At 55.7% G+C, this 20,656-nt stretch overlaps 1 protein-coding gene across 1 annotated transcript; it reads right to left on the bottom strand.

The window, feature by feature from the left end:
- Positions 1-3,670: 3,670 nt before the first annotated feature.
- URM1 (ubiquitin related modifier 1) lies at positions 3,671-19,369 on the bottom strand. Its single transcript, XM_030293619.1, has 5 exons — positions 19,309-19,369; positions 15,097-15,167; positions 6,902-6,983; positions 5,533-5,581; positions 3,671-5,196 (listed from the first exon to the last, which is right to left on the bottom strand). The coding sequence occupies exons 1-5, from the start codon at positions 19,341-19,343 to the stop codon at positions 5,128-5,130; spliced, it is 306 nt and encodes a 101-aa protein (XP_030149479.1). The 5' UTR covers positions 19,344-19,369; the 3' UTR covers positions 3,671-5,127.
- Between the last annotated feature and the right edge of the window lie 1,287 nt (positions 19,370-20,656).

The raw sequence follows: 20,656 nt of genomic DNA, 5'->3' as shown, positions 1-20,656 counted from the left end.
TCTCTCCTTCAAAAATAAATAAACATTAAAAAAAAAAAAAGGTGTTTAGTGCTTGGCATGGAAAACATTTGTTGTGGCTATTATTATTAGCAGACGGCTCATTCCCAGGAGCTGGGACCTGGTTAGCAGTGCTCCCTCCCTATGAAACCCTGACTTCAAGTGCTACTCCCCAGAAGCCTTATTTTTTCAACTTTTTGTAAGAAACTCCAAGAAGTTTATGCGATTCATGTTTAAGCCACTGATGGCTTAATGGACATCCAATGATGGGTGGTGGGGGGGGGGCACTGTACGAGGCTCCAGAGGCATGAAGATTATTAGTAGGACCCACTTCTTGTCCCAATGAGAACAGACAAACCAATAATCCCAATCCAGCGGGGGGATGTGGTGAGGTGGCCCACAGTCCGTGAGGAAAGGAGAGGATTTCAGGGCAGAGGCAGGGATCCTTTGGGTGTCCGGGGATGCCGGGGGGATGGAGGAGGCAGGATGTACGGGTGGAATGGTCACACACTCCCCACCAGGATGTGAGATTCATTGGGAAAGACAGGCTGAGCTCTGTGGGTGAGAAATTGGTATGTATTTCCCCAGCAGACTGAGAACCTTCTCTGTGCCAGACCTGGCTGGGCCGGGGGTGGGGGGCACATCACACCTAGACAGAGCCCCAGCCCTCCTGAACGGGTGGTGAGCTGTCCAGTGGAAGAGACATGACAAGACAAGCATTAATAGCATCCACACCCCTCTCGCCCTCCCCCTGCTCCCCCCTACCCCCCCTGCCAGAGTTGAGGTATCCAGGAGCCTGCAGGAGGTATCCTGGGAATCAAGTCCTTGTCCTTGGTCTGGGGAGAGGGCAGTCTCCAGATCCCTGGTGGGGGTGTGGTCTCTGGAGGTGGCATCTTCAGCCTGGGGGCTGGGACTGCCTGCCCTCCTCCCTTATCCTTCAGCAGAGCCTTTTAAGGGGGTGACCCTCTGACCTCCAGACTGTTCCCCCTCACCCTCCAGCTAGAAGTCCCTGGGGCAGCAGCTTAAAGAAGGAGGGCTCCAGAGGCCTCAGGTTTAGATGCAGATGGGAGGCCAGGGTTGGGCCTGAAAAGACTCTGGGGTCCCCTAGGCACTCCTGGGGAGCTCAGCCAAGGCCAGGGGCTCTGAGTCAGGTCCATGGGAGTGCAGCCCCGAGATGTGGGTGCCTGGCCCAGGACGAGGGAGGGGGCGATGGGCGAAAGGTTCAGCCGAGGGAGCAGGCGGGGCATTGGGAGTCTAGGACACAGAGTGGGGGTGGGAGGGCGAGGGGTCCGGCCGGTGCAGGGGGGGGGCGCCCCCGGGGAGGGGCACGCTATGTCTTTAAGAGCTGCCTGAGCGCAGGTTGCAGCTGCCTGGCCAGCCCGAGAGACAGCGGAGATTCATTACCCGCCGACACAATGACCATTGATGGCCCCGTGGCGTTATTCAAATCCAGTACCAATTGCAGCCGAGCCCCTTTCTCCGCGCCAGGCCCGTATTGTTGGAGCGGCCCACTAAAAGCCCGCCCCGGCCCCGAGCCGCCAGAGGCGCCCGCTCGGGTTCAGCCCTGCGCCTCGCCAGCCCGCCGGCTCCCAGCCCGGCTCCCCGGGCGCTGCAGGTGACCCGGCGGCGGCGCATTCCAGCGCTCCCCGCCGCCCGGGCCACCGCCGCCACCGCTACCGCCGGCGCCCCGGCCGCGACTCAGCCACAGGGAAGCGGAGAGCGCCCGAGCCGGTGCGTGCGCGGGGCTGGGCGGGGGCGGGGACCCCACGAGTCCAGCAGCCCGCACCCCCGGGCTTGGAATCGCTACCCGGCCTCGGGGGCCCCTGCTTTCCGGATTCCCGAGCCTGGGGAGCCCAGGCTGGGGGCGGGGAGAGGGGAGTTGGGGTTCCCCGGGCCTGACAGAAGATTCCCCCGACTCAGGGCGGCGCAGAGACCCAACGCGGGCTATTCTAGGGACCCCGGGCCAAGATCGAAGGAGACACACGCCAGGGGCGATGGGGATCCCCACGCAGGGTCGGGATCCGCGTGCTTGCTCGGCCACCTTACCGCGGGATGGGCCGCTGCCGCTGAGAGTCTGCGAGGTAGTGGGAGGCGCAGCTCCGGAGATCTCCTGGTCCGGCGCTTTTAAGAAGCCAAGCGGAACCCCGCACGCAGGAGACCGGGCCCCGAACTCGGGGGCTTCGCCACTGATTGTCCAAACGCAATTCTTGTACGAGTCTGCGGCCAACCGAGAATTGTGGCTGGACATCTGTGGCTGAGCTCCGGGCGCAACAGGGGCGGGAGCCGCAGGGACAGAGCTCGGCGCGGGCGAGACCCTTCGGGAGGCGGCTGGCTGGCCCCAGCGCGAGGATCGCGGCCCCGGCCGGGCGCGCAAAGGAGGGACGCCGGTCCCTGCCACCAGCGCCGCCATCCTCATCCTCGTCGTCGTCGTCGTCCTTCTCCTCCTCCTCTGCGGGTGACCAGTCGTGGATGGCGGGGGCCTCCAGTCGATCGCGTCGTTTTCCCCTTTTTCAAATTTCGGCCGGGAACGAAGCTGGCACGCCGCGGCGGAGCACGAATGTGGTCTGGGTAGCCCGCCCTCGGCCCGAGCCGCAGCAAGTCGGGGGCGAAAGAAGATGCCGGCGGAACGCGCTCGCTAATTCGTTTCGAATTGGTTTTAACCTAGCCCCCACCAATACACCCCAGACAAAAAAACCTAAACCGACCCCTAAATCCCAAATAAACCGATCCCTCCCGCCAGCCCCTCCAGACGGACCGATGGGCTGAGCCTCCTTTAGCCGCTGCAGGAGTCAGGAGTCGGAGAAGCGTCGGGAATGATGCGCTCCAGCCGGGCAATCGCCTCGGCTTTGGAAACAGAACTTGGACAAACGAATCCTTTTCATTAAAGACAAATCTTCGGAGATAGTGGGGTTTACTTATTTGTTTATTTCCTCACAAGTGGGGGTCAGGAGTTGCGGGGGGGGGGGCGGGCGGCGGGGAGCAGTTGAGCGTTGCTGGGGCTGAGCCCAGGTCACCTGTTCCTGACCCGATGGGGGCTGAAAAAGACCCGAAATGCTGGAGAGCGCTTGGGCCAGTTTCGGCGGTGCTGCTGGCATTCCTCCCTGCAGGGAACCTGGTTTTCTCAGTGCATCCTCCTGCCCTACTCCTCAGCATTAAATGGGGGTGCCCTGGCAGAAGGGATATCCTGAATCTACTCTCCCTCTTCCCGGTGCAGGCAGAAAAGGAACACTACCGTCCAGTTTCCAGGACTTGGAATCCCAGGTGGGACAATGGGCCATTCCAGTGGGGCTGGAGGCAGGGAGGGACCTCCAGGTTACAGGAATCAGTGAGATTGTAGGGGGCCATTTCAAATCCCTTGCTCTGTTCCCTAACATGGAGATCCTGACCTCAGCACCTTGGGTGGGTTGGTCATACAGCCTTTCCAGACAGCACTTGGACCCCAACACTGGCCTTAACTCGCACTCAGACCAGCTCCTACCCATAACCCCAACATGGCTGGCCCCCACCTATGCAACCCAGGAGGTCTCTACCTCCAGAGCACTGGAAAGAAGCCCAGAAGTCAGGGGTCGTGTGTCCCCCTAGGCCTTGAGAATGATGTGCACACACATCGCCCCCATCCCCAACGCTGCTGAGACAACCACTTGGCACTTTCATCTCCGAAGAATGAGAGAAATTCCACCTTAAACCATTGACATTTAATAGAAAGCAATGTTTTGGGTGGGATGATGTTAATGCCCTATTTTTTTTTTTTTTTTTTTTTTTTGAGGTTTCCCTCCAGCAAGGCTTTTCCTCCAGGTCATGGGAAGGGAGGTTCAGCAGTCTTATATGCCACCCCCATTCTGCGTTCTGGGGCTGCAGCTGGTGGGACAAAGCCTAGCCTCAGACAGACAAAGTAGAGAAGCGTCCTGGGACCCAGACAGGTCAGCACAGACTGGCTTTGACATCCCTGTCTCCAGACGGCCATGTCGGATCACCCCCTCCTAGACAGCCTGTGTAGTCTGGGTTCCAACCCCTGCCCTCTGTTGGGTGAAGGGCAGCTCTGAAAGCCCTTGGCTGGGGCAGAGACTGGACCGGGGACCATGGCTGGGGGGATGTGGTGCCACTGTTTTCTAAGGATTGAAGCTCCAGGCAAAGCTAGTAAACAACCTAGTCTTTTATTTGCCCAAGGCCAGCTGTTGCAGACACTGAGGCCCCAAGACTTCCAGAAGGGATGGAGGGAGGAGGGGCAAACCATCCTGCCTACCAGGTGCTGCCTGTCCCCATCCTGCTTCCTGCAGGAGGTGGGAAAGGAGATGAAGTCTGCATTTGTGCCATCAAGTATCAAGCCTGCTTTCAGATACTATAAATACTCAATTGCCACTGAAGAGGAAACTGAGGCACTCTGACTCCCCAGGCCGCTATCTGCCAGTTCAAGCTTTTGCCTGCTCTCTCTCTCCAGAATGGGCTGCAGGCAGCCTTTTGCTGGGGGAGGGTCTCAGGAGCCCATCTGGTGGCCTGTGTGTGTGGGGGAAGGCCAGCCAGGGTCAAGGGCTGGGGCTGGGGGAGCAGGAGGAGGGGTGTGGTTGGAAGAGCAGCTGCTGGGAGGGGGGAGTCAGCACTGAATAGGGGACCCCAGCTGGGGTTCCATAATGATATCAGTGGGGGACAGCCAGAGCCCTCTGCTGTCTGGATGGGGAAACTGAGGCAGAGACTCCTCCCATCTTTGAGAAGGGAGGGGCCTCCTATAAGCTATTCGGGTCCATTCCTCTTCTCCTCGAAGACGCTACAGCCCAGGAGTTGGAGCGTGTCAGTGGTCACTCAGTGTTCAGATTGAGATACAAGGAGTGGGAGGTGGCTGGGTCACCTGGCCACGGAGCCCCCTTCATGTTGTGACCAACCAGAGGGGCACCCTCCCCCACCTCAGCTGCTGGGAAGGGAGGCAGGGCTGAGCCTGCCCACCCCCACTCACGTGCCTGAGAAAGGCTCATTTTTAGCACCTGGCCTCTTTTCCCTGCCTGGAGGGAGCTCGGGGGACAGAGCAGGGAAGAAAGCGGCCAAGGGGGACAGGGAGACCTGGAAGCAGGGCCCCAGGGGATGTCTGACTGTTCTCTTCTCCCCACCCCAAGGGAGCCTGGGCACAGTGCGGGGCCCTCAGCCGCCGTGCAGCGTGGATATGAAGAGGATGTTGTCCTGGTCCTGCAGCTGGTAGTCCAGCTCACCCTGGTCCAGGAGAGAGAGGAGACTGTCAGGGCCCTTCTTCCAGCCTCTCCTCAGCGGTCGGGAGGGAAGGGGGGGCCTTGATGCTTTGGGAGAGAAGGATAAAATCTACCAGAAAAACGGGTGCCCTGACGTTAATTTGCACATCTCCAGGACGGAGGAAAGCACACTTCCCCCAGCTACCCGTTCCTTCCTTCCCGGGACGGGAGACTTGAGTGGCCTCAGGTTGGAGGCCAAGTGGGACAGAGGACTAACCAGCCACCCCCTCTGGGCCTGATGAAAGGCCGAAGGCTGTCCTAGGGAAGCAGTGAGGGGAGGGATATCCCCCAAGGTACTGACCAGCAGTTCCCAGTCGGCATCGTTAACGAGCACCAGAATTCCTGGCCGCCTGTGGGAAAGAGGGAGTGAGGAGCAGGCAGTGAAGGGCAGGAGGCAGGAGGCAGCAGGGGTAGAGAGGCTGAGACACTTGGGTTGGAGGACGGTGCGGTGGAAGATTTTCCTCCCGAGGTTCTGATCGAAGATCACCCAGGAAGAGGAGGGGACACTCTGAGTCTACGGGAAACCAGGCCAGACAGTCATGGCCTTTGGGATGATATGGAAAACAGGTGCAAATTCCAGCACCACCTCCCAGACCTCAGGCAACTCACTTTGTTTCTCCTGGCATCAGTGTCCTCATCTGAAAATGGCCTAACTCACAGCCTTCCTCCCGGACTGTGCCAGATGAGATGGCATGATGCGTGTCCATCATGGTGACACTGGTAGCAGCATATTTTTCCAGGTGTCTCACCTCACTGTCCCAGGCCTCCCACATGCCCGTGCTGGAGAGGAGACTATCTTGGCTCTTCAGAATCAGGGAGGGCTGCCAGTGGCCTCCAGCACCCACATGCCCAGGAGTGGCCCTGTCTGGTGTAAGGCTGGGTAGGCTGATGCCTGGACAGGTATCGGTCTGGCTCCTGCTGGCAGCAGCCCAAGGAGCGCAACTGTCCTTGGGGGCAGCTTCCGTCACCGCTGGACTGTGACCCGAGCCAGGGGTCTGAATGGCAGCCTTAGCCCCCCAGGGCGTGCTGGTGACCTCTGCTTCAAGGGGATGACTGAGTCCCACAAGCACCTTGCCCACCTCTTTTTCACATTAGGCTGGCCTTCTTATAGAAGCACAGCGACTTCTTGGCACATGGCTCCTTTCCCAGGAGGCCGGGCTAGGCCTTGGACAGGTACGGATGCTTTGGGCTAGGTGTAGGGGTGTCCCCAGTGAGCACAAATGTGCGTGTGTGCGTATTGTGTGCGTCCACGTGTGTGTACACGTGCGCGTACACGTGCGCACACTGACTCCCTGGAATTCTAGACCCGTGCGCTCCAAACGCACCTATCTGTGAGCCTCTATTCACATTTCCAGGGCTCAAAAGGCTCATGTGCTTAGCGACTCTACTGGACAGCACAGATACACAGCATTTGCATCATCACAGAAAGTTGTACGGGACGACAGTCCCAAATTGTCGGGGGATGAAAGGGACCTTGCAAGGGCAGCATCTTTTTCTCAGTACTTTCTGTATGGAGAGAATAGCTGAGGCCCAGAGACAAAGGGAGGATAAAGGGAAGAGGACCCCAAGAAGGCTGCAGGGGAACCCAAGGATAGGGGTTCAAACCTCCACTCCCCTCCCCCCAAAACCACCGCCTGCCCTCCTCGGGGAAGGAGGAGGAAGGGACTCACACGCTATCTCCCTGGATGAACAACTCTGGCCGCTCTTTTAGCAAGTTCTTCTTGATCCAGACAAGGAGGTTCCGGATGTCCCCTGGAAAGGAAGGCACAGAACAAACTATTGCCAAACCCCAATGATTTCTGGCCCTCAGAGCCTTGCCTGGTTCAGAAGTGGACATGGGATTCTGGGGGCGTCTTTTCGACCAGGCTTTCATGGCCCCAGAACTTGTGGATTCCCAAGGTGAGGAAATGGGTTAGGAGGTTGGTGCCCTGCCAGAGAGGTCTTCAGAGAAAGTGGCTCTGCTCAAGACTTAAGGAGGTGACGGGGCCTCAAGACAGACAGCCATAGGAACTGTTACATGTGAAAGGGCTGGGAGACAGGCCCCCACAAGTTCCGGAAGATGGTTCGAAGCTGCCACAGATAGGCTTCTGAGAGGGCCCTGAAGAGCCCCCTCCACCTTTCTCTCTCCAGCCAGTCCCAGAAGGGGGGATTCATCTTTGCTCTTGGAGGGGTCTGCATATATTTCCCTTTGTGAGGGAAGAAAAACAATTGCTGAGCCGATAACATCAGTTAATTTCCTCTGGCAGAGGGAGAGAAGGATCCTTCACCCGCCGGGGACGCTGACAAATCACTGCCCCATTGCCCCCACCTTCACAGAGCCCCCCAGGCCGGGGACGGCCACGCTGAAGAGGCAAGAGGTTCAGGACTGAAAGGGCCTTTCCTTCCCAGCTGGACACTGAGATCTGCCACTCTGGTTCTGGGACAGTCACCAAGCTCTTTGCACATCATGTGGAGGCTCAGAGCCATCTGTCCCCTGGGTCACCTCTCCTTTCCTAGGAACAGGGTCCCTGGCCACGGCACACTGAAATCTGGCTCTATAAACTCCTCAAAGCCTATGGCTCTCAAATATCCACACCTCCAACAAACTGTCTCCTAAGGCTGCAGGAGTTCCTTCTCTCCCCAAGACCACCTGAGAACTGAAAGTCCTGGGGAGACAACTGGTCTCTGGGAAATCAGCAGGGGCCTGGGGCTAGCCACCCCTATCCTGACTTAGTCTCTCAGAAGGGTCTGCTGTCCTGAACACATGCCTGAGACAAAGCTCCGGGGTGAAGCTGGAGAAAGGCCCAGGTAGTGCCTTGGTTTCTCTGCCTAGAACGACAGCCCTGGCACACAGGTGAGGGAAAATCGTCTTGGACAAGGAGCAGCTCAGTTCTGCCCCAGTCTAGGCCCAGCAGCGTGTCTCGACCCTGGCATCAGCCTTGGACAGGACTTTAAGGCATTCTCCCTGACCCGCGTGGGAGCCTTCTAGGAGGCAGGAAGGCTGCACCCCGGATGGACCCAGACACTCTGCTCCGTGCCAACTTCCCTGGATCGTATGCCAGCAGAGCACAGGGCCGTGGGCAAAGTGTCCAGTGTCTGAGGCTGCCGCCTTTCGATTTTAATTCCTGCTTTTACACAAAGCAGATTCGAGTCCTCATGGTCTCTGGAGTGGGCAGGGGATGGGGAGTGCAGCCTCCAACTAGCTGCGGTCCGTTTACACTCTGGCTGGGTTTCTCCCTGAGGCCTGGTTTCAGAGGTTTCCCCTTGGCCTCCATCTTGGCACTGTCTGGTGGGCCGCCAGCCCATACATCTTGCTGCCGCTCGATACAGCCGCCGGGGTCTGACGCATCCATCAGCCAGCCATGGCAGGCGGGGTTGTGCCTGCGTGCGTGGAGGAGCTGAGAGGCACTGGGCAGTGCCTGGCCTGAGGGCCACCAGCTGTACCTCCACAGCCCTGGCTGGCCGGTACAGAACCAGGACCCCGTTGGGAAAGGCCCGGGCTCCCTCCAAAAGGGGGCGGGGGGCTCTGCTCCACCCTGGATAGGCTGGGGGGAGGGGAGAGGGCTAGTGGTCATGTCGGGGTCATCCAAGTGAAGGCACCATCATGGAGTCCCAGAGGGGTGGACTGGGGGGTGAGTCCGCTGTCGGTACGGGCTCATTTATCATGATGCTCCTCTTTGCTGAGGTCACTCCCTCCCTCTTCTGTGCCCCCCAGGCCTGCCCACATTCTTGATAGCCTGTTTCCATGGTGAGGCCACCGTATTGTTCCCCCATGCCTGGATTTGGGGGTGGGGAGAGGTGGAACTCACGGCTCCCTTCACAAGGAGGCCTGCAAGGGCCACTCGGCCTGGACTGAAACACACCCCCAGGGACATCTTGCTAGGCTTGCTGAGGCCCAGACAATATGCAAATAATCTCCAAGCCAGATGGTCGGCTTCCAAAGGCGCCCAGGGGAGGAGGAAGGGTTAAGCAGAGTCAGGGACTGGTGGCTCTGGGGAATCTTCGATCCACCTTCCCCCTCTATGTCCTCCTGCCTTCCCGCTCCCACGGAGGGCGGTTTCCCTCCTGGGATTTGCAAGGCAAATATTTACTGAGCAACTACTATGTGCCAGGTGCTAGGAAGATGGCAATCAGCAAGAAGGACACAGAGCCCACCCTCATGGAGCTAACAGGCCAGCAGGGGAGACGGCCACCACTTATTCAATCAGTTGTGATAAATGCTATCTCTTTTGTGCAGGTGCAGGAAAACTTTTCTGAGGACGTTCATGTTGATGCTGAGGGCTCATGGATGAGTAGGGCAGGACGGGGAAGCATCCCAGGCAGGAGAAAGAATACACATGAAGACTTAACGGCGAGACGGAATTCGCAGGTTCAAGGTAACAGAACAGAGAAAGCAAGACGATAAGCAGATGAGACCAAAGCAGTAGCCAGGGGCCAGACCACGCAGGGCATGCAGGGGCCTTGAGACAGGTCTTCCCTGGAAGAGGCCTCTCCTTCTTCGTGTACCCCAAGTTTGCTCCGTGGGTACAGAACCCACACTGCCTGGGCTGGGGCTCCCTGTTTCTCTGGCTACGCACGTTATCGAGATCCAGCTCAAGTTCATGGCATCACCGTTAGGAACCAGAGTGTGTTCTGAGGACCTGGTGTGGCCACAGCACACAGCACAGAATCTCACACACAGGACCCGCCTGAGATGTTTGCTGGACATGTGGACGACTATGGAGGGAGAAGAGGTTGGGAACACAGACCGTCCCAGTTCTGAGTTTAAACCCATTACTTCTTGGTCCTATGACCTTGGCCGTGGGATTCTCTGAGCCGCAGCTTCCTTTGGGAAATGGGAGTGGTAAGAACGCCTCACACAGTGGTCATGAGGACTGAATCAGACAATCCATATAAAGTTCCTGGCACGTCAGTGCCGTGACTGTTCTGTGATCCGGAGGAAAAACCCATACCCTTTGCTCTCTCCCAGTGTCCTGAGCTTCCACAAGCTCTGCTCAGGCCCCTGGCACCCTGGGGATGTGCTCAGACAGTCTCGGGGATGGAGTACAGTCAAGGACTCATCAGATAATGCTGGGACTGGCTGGGGTTTTCTGTAGGATCCGCTGCCATCAAAAGCTGGAAAGGCAAGGGGGGAATGGGGTGGGGGGCTGGGAGCAGTGAGGGGACCCCAGACCAGACACTGGCCTTCCCTCCACTTTATTATTTAAAAAAAAAAATATATATACACACACACACACACACACACACACTCTCTATACACAATGTGGGGCTTGAACTCATGACCCCCAAGGTCAAGAGCTCTACTGACTGAGCCAGCCAGGTGTTCCCTTCCATTTTCGATGTTCAGACCCCTAAGATGCTCTCAGGACAGCCCAGGTGGAAGGAATCACATTCTGAGGCTGTGGAGGCCAGAATGCCGGCATCTGATGGGCACCTAATACAAGGTCTCCAGCAAGGAAGCCTGGCCCGCCCATTTGGGAAACAGCAGTAATGGGAGCTGCTGCTCTGTGGCGGAGTGGTTAAGAGTTGGGGTTCTGGAGCTGGGGGACCCTGAGCTGCTGCTAGATGCCCTGGGAGGGCACCAGTTGCAGCGTCAGCCTGACATACGGGGACAGCGATCCAAACCCCAAAGCGCTGCCGTGAGGGTTCAGGCATAAAGGGAGCAGCAGGCCCTGTGGAACGTCCACCGCACAGGACAATGTCCTCTGGCCACAATGACTCAGGGCTCCTTATCCCCTTGGCTGCCAGACCCCTCTCCTGCAGGCTGTTGGCAAAGGGGCACCACACACTCCCCTCTTAGCACCTACGGAAGCTTCCACCAGGATTGCTCACCCAGTGGACCTGTCCTTGTCTGCGGACACTGACCACCCACTGTGGCAGCCCCTCCCTGCCACTGATGTCCATCCTAGCTTCTTGGGCTGAAAGAGAACAATCCCAAGGTCTTATCTGCTCATGAACTCGCCTGCGACAGACCCACATCACATCCAGCCTCTCTTTGATCACCTCCAGGGAGAACCTTGCCCCCAACCAGAAATCTATCTTCCTGACACTCGCACCCAATGAGCCTTGGTTGGTCCACAGGGACCACACCAACAAAAGTGGCCCCTCTTCCACACACCACTCAGTTCTGGGAGAGCCAGACCCCCTAAGTCTTCTCCTCCATAAGGTTAAACCGCTCCAGTTCCCACCAAGTCCACCAGGCTCCAGGCTCTTCTGGGAGCCCACCCCAGGCCTTAGTTGAAAAGGGAAGAAAGAGCAGAGATGGGGGAGTAAAGGAGAAGAGAGGGTAGAGGGAACATCAGAGGGTCTATTTACAAGTGAATGGGGGTAAGAATGGAGCAGTTTGTGGGCTAAACTGGCCTCAGAAGGAGGTTTACAGATGTGCAGGGGACGCTCCTCATTGTTTAATTAAGCAGAAAGTGGATCTTTTCAAAAGCAATTTTGCACAGGGACTGGGAGGGGTTGGGGGAGAGGAGGGCGGTGGGGAGGGGATCAGCAAACAGGCCCCAGAGCAGAGAAAGGAACAGCTGGCCCCAGAGAGGCTGTGAAATGCATGCTAAGCAGTTTAAAGCGCCCGGGAGCTCCCTCCAGCTCCCTGGCCGGGCCACCCTGTAATACAAAGGCAGGGCAGAGGAAGAAGGGCAGGGAAAGGTGAGGCCTAGTGTCTCCTCCTGGGGGCCAGGGCAGGTAAGGCCCACATGGGGACAGTCTGTCTCCCCTGAAGTTTTGGGTTTGCTCCAGCCCACTGACCAACCACGGGCTGGGGGCCTTGCACCGAAGGAACTCTTGATGTATAAAAGCCAGCCCCCAGCAGCCACAATGTCCGAAACTGATGGTGCTACCAACCTCTGCCAATCAAGGCCTGCTCCACAGAGATGGCTGTTAGGAGGTCCCCTCTACGCGCATAACTTCTCACCAACACATCCTGATTCCCAGAATTGTATGCTCAGATCTGGAAGCAACTTTCCCAGACTGTGGATGTCCGATGGATAGCCAGCTCAATAAAGACTAAATCTAACCCAACCTCCCGTTTCACAGATGGGAAAAAAGAGGCCCGTGGAACTAAGTGATCTGCAAACGCGCACTGCCAGGGCTCCTCCTGCAGGCTCACCCCCTTTGGCCTTGCCCATCCTCTTTTCCCAAGTTGGCTGGGTTGGAAGCTCTCCCCTGGCCCAGGACCCAGGGCCCCGGAGTCCCCTTGTTTGTGAGACTTGTCACAATCCATAATCTTATGGTTGCTATTTTCTCTGCTGGAGTCTCCAAGACCTGCTTGGCCAAGTTGCAGCCCCCGGGCTGGGAAGGCTGCCAGTCGACAGTGCTGGGCACGGGCTTGGGGGAAGAGTGAGACTCTGCTGGCGGCACCCGCTGGGCTCCTGTGTGCCAGGGTAATGTCTGGCAGCTGCCAGCCAGCTCCGTGGCTGCGGTGTGACCTATGCCTCTGGGCGCAGCAGGGCAAAAATGGGAACCAGGGGTAAAGATCCACTGCCAAGGGCCCAAAGGCTGAGTAAAGGGGCCATTTCAGTTTCTCTCCCACTTCTTTTCGGCCATCCCAGAGAGGGGAGGACAGGCCCCATCGGCCCCATAAGCAGTAAATGGAGAATGAGAGATCAAACATCTGCGCTTAGCCCAGTCTCCCTATTTCTGTAACTCTGGACAGGTCTTTCTGTCTCTCTCGGAGATCTGGTTTTCTTGATAGATAATATTTACTATGGTCATTACACAAATCAAAGTAGGTAGCTATTGAAGGCATGGATGAATGAATGAACGAAAAGTGTCAAAACCAGAAAATACACTGCAAGTAGGAGAGGTCATATGGGTCAAGGGAGTTAGTGGCACCACGCAAGGCCTTTGGAGACCTTGAAGTCTGGTTCTAAATCCCAGTTCTGCCACTTAAATAACTGCACGGTGTGGACCTTGATGTCTCGGAGTTTGGGTTTCCAGTTTTTGAAACGGGAATGATAACGGCAGCTACCGCCTAGGAATCTGTGACAATTATTTGCACAACGACAGGGGTGCGGTCTACCACGCCAAACTCAGCCTGTGCCCCTCATCACACTGGCCTTTCTTCAGTTCCTGGACCACCTTGAGGGTTTTTACCAAGAGCTACCCCCTCTACTTGGAACAGCCCTCTGCACCTCTGCTCTCCCTGACAATTTATGAGGCCAGCTTCTTTCTATCCTTCAGGTCTTCGCCTCAAAGTCACCTCTTTAGAAGCCTGCCCTCACCACCTGCTCGCGTTCAAAGCCCCTGTGTGTTCTCCTCATGCCAATGCCCACCACCTGGGCAGTTTACATTAGGGGTTTCCCGGTTTGCTGCCTGCCTCCACTTCCATTATGCTCCATTCAGGGCGAGAACCACATCTGTTTTGCTCACCACCGAATACCCAGCAACTAGTACGGTGCCTGATACAAAGGGGGCACTCAAAACCAGATATGCCCACTGCAACCGCGAACGACTTCTTCCCATCTCTGGCACACGGTAAACACTCAGCCAGTGGATGAATGAAGGGGACTGGAATCACTAAACCTGCCATGCAAATGCAGGGGAAACGAATCCTAACCTGTGAGACTGTACTAACTTCCTGGCCAGGTCTTTAAGGCTGAATCTTTGAGAAGTTTCTGAGAGCCCCTTGTTCCCTCCCAAGGCTGTGTGGCCACCTGTCAAACTAAGGAACAGTCACCTTCATCTTCCCCAGTCTTCCCCCACTAGGGATGCACACGGTCCCCCAATCCCGACATTTAACCCCAGCCTCATGCCCGCTCCCAGCTCAAGGATGGCAGTGTCCTGTTCTTTGGTGGGCGTCCCCCAGCCTCTGAATGTGGCACACAGATCCACCCTGTGCCACTGCTCTCCAACCCAAGGGAGGGTCAGAGACAGCTTGGCAGCCAGTGAATTTGGGGAATTGTCTGATTCCTGGCAGACGTGTGTCCAGTTCCAGAAGAACCCTGTCAAACCTCATGACCATTTCTCGACGGCCCGCTTCCGTGAACCTCATTCCCCTGCCTCCTCATGTGACTGATCTCCCCTCCCCGCAGAGCCATCTCATCCCCAGGTGGAGACGGGTTCCCATTCCTGAGCGCTCTGTTCTGGCGAGGATCCACTGCCAGGGCTGCTGAGCCCCTTCAGGGTTGCGGTGCCCGGGCCCCTGCCTCCAGGCTACCCCAGTATTTACCCAGCTGGGCCCCTGTAAGTTACCTCTTCGACCCCCCTCCCCACCCAGTGTGAAGGCAGGGACCGGCTCTTCTTTACATGTCTCCCCAGTGCCTGGCACATGGTCTTCCACACAGGACATGCTCAGTGTACATTTGTTAAAGGAAGAAGATCAAGTACTTAAATGGACCAAAAAAACAAAAAACAAAAAAACAAAAAACCCCAACGACCCACTGTCTCCCCCTCAGTCAACCCTCCCCATCACACCTCCTTTCTGGCTAGATACTTTTCTCCTCATCTAAATCCTCTCACCACGTGAGCCCATCCACACGGCTCTATTTTTGCTGAAGGTGACCCCCTTCAGGAGGACGCCTCTCTGCTGCCATCCGGCAACAACAGAGATGTGCGCTACAGCTTTTAGCACGTAGGCATTTCTGTCCCTACCTCACATGTGAGAACACTAAAGCTCAGAGAGGTGAGGTGTCTGGCCTAAGGCTCTAGAGAGATTCAAACTTGAGTCTGTCTGAATCCAGAACCTGCATCTGTAAGGACTAAGCTATGCTATCTCCTTCCTACAAAGCTGGCTCATCCCAGAGAGGATGGTGATGCCTCCTCCTCCCTCTCCCCTCTCCCACTGGCCAGGGAAACCCTGCCCCTTCCCCCTTGCACAGGGCTGAGTGACCCCAGGCTCCTGCTCAGCGGCCCTCAGAGCGGGGCTCGGAATGCTCATACTCACAGGGTTCCTCCTGTCCAGGCAAGGTGACCTGATGCTTCTTTATGCCGTCGAACAGGAGCTCTGCGCCGCCTCTGCAAAGGAGGGCCAGAGAAAGACAGCCGGGTGAGCTCCTGCAAATACCTGGTGGAGACTGAAAACCGAAGGGGCTGGCATTAGAAGCCCAAGAGACGCACAGACCAAGGCTCAGGAACAGCTCGGGTACCAGACTGTGATGGATTCTCAAATGTGACTTCCTAATGTGAAGTGGGTGCAGATAGTCTCTACCAATAATCAAGTACCCCAAATTTGCAGACTCTCATTTTTACTCCTCCGCTTTCTCAAGAGGTGGCTTAGCATACAGGTGCAGAGAACAAGCTTTGGAGCTGTCACCCTGAGATGGAGGCCATGCTCCACCTCTGCCTGATGCCCAGACCTTGGGCATGTGACTCCATGTTCTCAAGCCTCAATCTTTCCATCTACAGAAGTGGTGAGGAGCCAGCATCAGGCACGGTGGAGACCCTGTGTGTTGAGGGGTCTCCTTGGGCCAGGGGAGGGTTGAAATGCCCCTGCTTGTGCCACTCACTGCTGGGCCCGGTGGGCACACCACAGTGCTGGAGGTTGAGACTCCACTGGGTTTAGCAATAACTTTGCCATTCATAAGAATATTCTTCATCTCATTTCATTCTGAGGGCAGCCCAGGTAAGGAGGAAGGGAGGAAGACATTACTAGTTGCATCTGATGAAGAAGCAGACGGAGGCCCGGAGAGGTTAAGTGACTTGTCCACGGTCACACAGGCAGTGGCTGAAGTGGGATTTGAATTCCAGCTGGTTTCTGCTTAGCCCCAGCAGCCTTGGCAGGAAGAAAACAAGACTCCCCAAAGGTCAGAAAGCCCCTTGAGGGCAGACCTTGGCTCACTTCTATGTGCCAGCACCTGGCCAAGGGGAGGCTGGGACAGCAGAGATGCTCGGAGCCAAGTCCAGAAGCCAGGGGTTTATGATGCAGACACCAGGGCTCTTTCAATGCCCCACAGTGCTTCTTCCTCTGGGTCTCCTGATTCCCATCTCGGACTTCACGTGGATCCTAACTGAGAAGGCCTTAACAGACTTTTGATGGATTGTGACGCTTCCCGCTACACCACCCTTTCCCAATTTCGGAGAACAGAGATGTCCTGAGACGGTCCACTGGGAGGCAAAGGCAAGGCAAGCATTGTCATGGGGGAAACATGGGGCGACTGTCATCCAAACAAGGTCACGCTTTGTTGATGCAGAAATGTGGAGGGGGAGAGGAGGCCCATCTGTGGCCGCGCGCAGGGCCATTTCAGCTGCAAGCCTGCACAGAGCCTCCATTTATCCCCTTCCAAGAGCCTCGTTCTCTTCTGGGTGGGGGCTGGCACATGCAGCAGCTGGGGTGGGGGAGGGTGACAGGCAAGGGGCTCAGGAGTTGGGGGTCAGAGAAGAGGGGTGGGAACTGGGGGCACTGGAACCCAGGCAAACAACCAAGAGCGGCCAAACCTGGTGGTGCCAGGCTCAGAGGCCAAGGCTGTTTTTCCCTTTGCAAGCGGGTAAGGGAGAAGCAGTCTGGCTCAGAGTGACCTGTCACCACTGGGTTCACTGGCCTTCAAGGGAGGGGCTGGTGTTTGTGCTGCCAGCACATCTGGAGGGGTGGAAGGTGAACGCCCAGCCCCTGCAGAGATTCGGGAGGCGGGCAAGGGGCCTGTTTTGACCCCAGAAGAGAACCAAAGCCAGATTTTCTTATGTCCTATAGGGTTTGCTGTTCAAACTCAGTTAAGGAATTACATCTAAAGACACTTCATCTTTCCCTTCACTCCCCAATTTGTGACAGGAGTGTTTCTTGGTACCAGTGGCTGGTATATACGCTCCTCAAACTGCCCTCACTTTTTCTAGCTTGTCTCTGTCTGATCACCCCATGCATTTTTAGTTTTGTTTCTTTCCCTTTGCCTGCTGGAATGCAAGCTCGGCCTAAAACAGAGCCTGGCACACAGCAGGCACTCAAGAAGTATTTGCTGAATGAATGAAAATGCCCATTTCTCCTCCTTCTCTGGCCTCAATGGCATTGCCTCTCTTTGCCAACACCTACCAGTCTCAGGAGGAAGGATAAGAGGAAAAGGAGAGGGAACCTCACATCTGGACCTCAGGGACGCAAAATGCATTTCTACCGCATACTTTGAATTTTGTGTGACCTGAGAAAATGCTCCGCTAAGGACACTTCATGTGGCAAGAGAAGGATGGCAGAACTGGTTCCTGACAAGATGAAAGGTATGAGAGGTCGTCTAGAGAGGCTCTCAAAGCAGGTAGGACTGACAGGACGACATCTGGTCAGGGGCTAACCACACACTTCAAGGATCACAGTGGCACTCAGGAACAAAAGGGAGAGAATGATGGGCAAGGTTTCTTTGCAAATCTGCTCAGGTTCAGAGTGAAGGGTGAAGGAAGTCCGCGAAGAAATGGAGAAAATGAAGGAAAAGCCAGGGGCAAAAGCATGCGTTGACACAAAGAGAGATGGAATCTGGGTTTAAAATACACCTTAGATATTCTTGCTTCCTGAGAGCTGCAATTCTCATGGGACATTGTGGTGGTGAGCGGAGCTATTCAAGATGGGTAGACTGGGGGAGAAATGTTGTGGGGCTCACTCTTGCTCTTGCGGGTAAGGGAGGCTAAGGCTAGCGATGTTTAGACTAGAAAAGGGGTAATTAAGCTGGTTTATAAGTTCTCGAAGGCAAGGACCATACTTTCCTTATAGGACTTCCCCACTGCTGCCAGCACAGTACCTGGCAGACGGAAAACATTTCTGATGAACAAAAACCAGGTCTGACTCAGTGACAATGAAAGGTAAGCTGACTGCAGAGAAACCTCGATACCGGTAGTCTGCAGCTTCTCCCTTTTCAGCTCTGCTGGGGCCTGTCAAAGTAGCAGGGATCTTCCTAGAACTTCCATGCTACGGGAGGGCTGGCGTAGGGGGCTTAGCCGAGCCAAGGGTCGGTGAAGCAAAATAGTGAGGAGACCAGACCAGCATAGTTCTAATCGGACCCATGGGGCCAGACAATATTGTCAATTAAAATGCAGTTAACATTCATGAGACTACCCCTTCTAAGGGACAGAAACACTGAGCACTGGAGGGCATGGACAGAGTTCTATTTATCTTTGTATCTTCAGTGCCTGGCTCACTGCCTGGCACATGATAGGCACTCAATAATGACTACTGAATGGACTATCCAGTGAAGGGAAAACATGAAAGAAACTGAGGGCATCCAATGGAAGGAAAGGCATTTATGGGTAGAGGTTTTAGATTACCATTTCACATTTTTCCTTTCATATAAGCCTTGGCTTGTTTACCTTCACACACACACACACACACACGTGCACACACACATCTAGTCCCAGCTTTTTCCGTGTGACTCGAAATTATACCACCCATCTCTTGGGTCTCAGTTCCTTTGCCTTCCCTCCAAGCTCTGCAGTTTCTCTCAGCTCTGAAATCACACGACAAACTCGTTTGTAGGGGATAGAAGATAGTGGCTTGAGGAGACTTCCTCCCTGATGTGTGTTTCTTCAGCTATTGGGTGTGTGTGTCCCACTCCTGCTCCTCTTGTCTTGTGTATAACTGCACTGTCAACTTATTCTCCTCCACTGTGCTATTTATTTATCCCCGTATCTTCGCCTGACTCAAGATCTGCAGAAGGCAATCAGCCAGTTTACTGAAGGTCTGAAAAGGTTCAGGTCTGTTTAACACCACCCAATCTTGGAAAGAGAAGGAGTGCCGCCTTGGCCACACATCCCATGAGAAACAAGGCTCCAGGAACCGTGTAAGCGGAAATTGCTGCCCGAAGAAGAAATCTGGGGGTGAAGGGTAGTCCTTTTCGGTTCTAGGAGCTCAGATGCCAGACAAACGGGACTGGTCCAAAACGAGATTAGTAAAGAAGGTAAGGAGGCCGCCTGCTAACGTCATGCCTTTTGAGTCCGGCAGGGCACGGGGCAACTGAGGAGTGCCCAGAGGACACCTCCATGCCCGGGCTTGCGCCTCTATTCCCGGACATACGGTCTCGTCGCCAAGGGAGACCGAGCCTCTCAGACTCTTCGAGGCGGGTGGCGTAGCTCTGGGAAGGCGCCAGGAGCCTCAGCGATTCGGTCGTGACAGGCCCCAAAGCAGAGGGAGGGGAGTTCCGGGCCCGACGACTTCAATCCATCCCCGCAGTGCCCCAGCTCTGTGACTCACCCGAACTCCACCTCCACCGACAAGGGCGCTGCCATGTTGAGGAAGCCGAGCTCACAGGAAATTCCCTTAAACTTCCGGCCCTCCCGCCCACTTCCGGTCGCCACGAGCGGAAGAGGCGGTGCCCAGAGGGTCATCCTCCGCAGCCACTGGAGGAAGGCCGGGAGCTAGGCGGGGAGGTCGCGGGTCTCGTTAGGGGCTCTTGAGTTGGTCACCTACCTTTCTGGGACGGGCGTCAGGGAGCTGAGTGGGCAGCGGTTTGTGCGAGCCACAGCTAGGCGGGGAGCCCGGGCATCTTTGCGTCGTACCTGTGAGCCACGTTACTGCTTATCTTGCAAAAGTTACAAGTCTGTCTTAAGCCCGCACACCGCTTGGGTGAGCCCGTCCATTCGTCTCGACTTGACTTGAATTATAAGTGACTACAAGTCTATTTGCAGCCCAGAAATCTCTCCTGAGCTATTGAGTCGCTATCCGGGCGCTCCTTTGGTTATCGATTTGGGTTTTACTCATTCAGCAGACATTTGCTGCACGTCCTCCGTGTACCAGGCATCTTGGTCAGTGCTACAGGTGCAGTGGTGAACGGGATGAGAAGGGTTCCTGCTTTTAGGGCACTCACAGTGTAGTGGTGGAAGCTAACTGTAATCAGAGAAACAGATCAATCATACCAATAAATAGAAAATCTCTAACTGAAAGAAGTGACCTGAAGTTATAGGAACTTCAAAAAGAAAACCAATTGGACTGGACACAGCTGAGCAATAAAGCTGAGTAACGTAGGTGGATGTGAGGGTGGAGAGAAACCTCTGAAACATTCCAATGAGGAGGACAGAAGATGCAAAGGCCCTGAGTTGGAGACCATGCTGGGACACCAAGAGAGGAAAGTGGAATTTGGGGAGCAGAGGGGCTGGTAAGAGATGATGCTAGGAAGGGGGCAGGGGCCAAATCACACTTTGAGAGCCAGGTAAGAATTTCAGTCTCTATTCTAAGAGCAGTGGGAGGCTTTTGAAAGGTTTGGGGAGGGGGGTGACATTAGAACTATACTGTAAAATATCCTTACTTGCTGGAGTGTGAATGGTTTAAAAAGAACAGGGAAGAAGATGGGAGACCGCTGAAGCCTGTTCCAAAAGGCCAGGGGAGAAGTGGAGTAAAGTAGATATACTGGGGTGTTAAATCACAACACTTCCAAATTGAACTTAGCATTGGTAGCATGTGGGGGGGTAGTCTGAAGGTCAGTGGTGGAATGATACAGTGGTTAAGAGCTGGGAGTTCAGCTGCCAGCTTTGTATCCAGTTCCCACCAGTTCCTAGATGTTTCTTTGCATTAAGTCCCTTATCATCTTTGTGCCTCAGTTTCC

Source organism: Lynx canadensis, chromosome D4 (genome assembly GCF_007474595.2).
Source record: "Lynx canadensis isolate LIC74 chromosome D4, mLynCan4.pri.v2, whole genome shotgun sequence".
Lineage (NCBI taxonomy): Eukaryota > Metazoa > Chordata > Mammalia > Carnivora > Felidae > Lynx > Lynx canadensis.
This window is presented reverse-complemented; position numbering and strand designations above follow the sequence as displayed.

What these genes read in the sequence shown, in the direction of transcription:
- URM1 (XM_030293619.1), bottom strand. Translation starts at nt 19,343, where the DNA reads ATGGCAGCGCCCTTGTCGGTGGAGGTGGAGTTCGG. An exon ending in TTCATCCAGGGAGATAGCGT is followed by an intron (nt 5,582 to 6,901) that starts GTGAGTCCCTTC and finishes TCTTTCCCACAG; the next exon opens with GCGGCCAGGAATTCTGGTGC. An exon ending in ATGCCGACTGGGAACTGCTG is followed by an intron (nt 5,197 to 5,532) that starts GTCAGTACCTTG and finishes CTCCTGGACCAG; the next exon opens with GGTGAGCTGGACTACCAGCT.